The sequence below is a fragment of the Petaurus breviceps genome, unplaced genomic scaffold (assembly GCF_028583685.1).
Source record: "Petaurus breviceps papuanus isolate PSGF00001 unplaced genomic scaffold, PetGlider_PUasm1.0 208, whole genome shotgun sequence".
Lineage (NCBI taxonomy): Eukaryota > Metazoa > Chordata > Mammalia > Diprotodontia > Petauridae > Petaurus > Petaurus breviceps.
Genome location: NW_027185852.1, coordinates 28,964,082 through 28,964,918, shown reverse-complemented (window position 1 = coordinate 28,964,918; position 837 = coordinate 28,964,082). Strand labels below are relative to the sequence as shown.

At 57.3% G+C, this 837-nt stretch overlaps 1 protein-coding gene across 7 annotated transcripts in view; it reads left to right on the top strand.

Moving 5' to 3' along the window:
* LOC138165386 (fatty-acid amide hydrolase 1-like) overlaps window positions 1–837 on the top strand; it is a 44,312-nt gene that overhangs the window by 27,142 nt on the left and 16,333 nt on the right. For 6 of the 7 annotated variants that reach the window (XR_011169349.1, XM_069093669.1, XM_069093670.1 and 3 more), the window contains 2 exons: window positions 179–292; window positions 553–726. Coding sequence is in view for 6 of the 7 variants with exons in the window: in XM_069093669.1 (XP_068949770.1) it covers window positions 179–292; window positions 553–726 (288 nt within the window). In the remaining variant the exon portion in view is untranslated. The remainder of the gene's footprint in view (window positions 1–178; window positions 293–552; window positions 727–837) is intronic. The other variant, XM_069093667.1, reaches the window with a different exon arrangement.

Below are 837 nucleotides of genomic sequence, written 5' to 3'. Positions count from 1 at the left end.
CTCTCTCTCTCTCTCTCTCTCTCTCTCTCTCTCTCTCCTCTCCTCTCCTCTCTTTCTCTCCCCCTCTCCTCTCTGTCTCTCTGTGTCTCTGTCTCTACCTTTCTGTCTCTCTCTGTTTCTCTCTGTCTCTCCCTCTCTCTGTCTCTGTCTCCCTCTCTCCCTCTCTCTCTCTCTGCAGGCACCTAAAGTGGACCCAGAGCAAGTCCTCTCACTGTCCCTTAGAGAGTTGGCCCACCAGTTACGCCAGGGTTCCCTGAGCCCGGAGAGTGTCCTCTGCGTTTACATGGAAAAGGTGAGGGGCCTTCAGAGCTGTGAGGTCAGGAGTGCATCACCTCACCCACCTCAGCAATCCTACCCTCCCACTGGATGACTGGATAGTCAGGTCCCAAATGTAAGAGGACAGGTCCACAACCTCAGTCTACCTCTTGGGGCGCTGATGAGCAGTGGGGCATCACCTCTGTGTCTTGGTTGAGGCCTCCTGAAGAAAAGCTGGGAAAGGCTCCTTGAGGGAAGGTGGCTTCTTAGCTGACCCCCCCCCCCCCCCCCTCACAGCTGCCTCTCCTCCCTCTGAACCAGGCCCTGGAGGTGCACCGGGAGCTGAATTGCCTCACTGACTATCTGGAGGATTGTGAGGTTCAGTTGCAGGAGCTGAAAAGACAGCCCAAGGGGAAGCGGGGCTTGCTCTATGGGGTCCCTGTGAGCATCAAAGACCCTTACGATTACAAGGTGAGGCCCTGCAGTCTGAGGAGAGGACGGGAGGGAGCATCACCCGGGCTCTGCACAGGGAGCAGCTTCCTAAGGGTTTGGTGAAGGAGGGGAGGGAGGAGGGGCCATGTG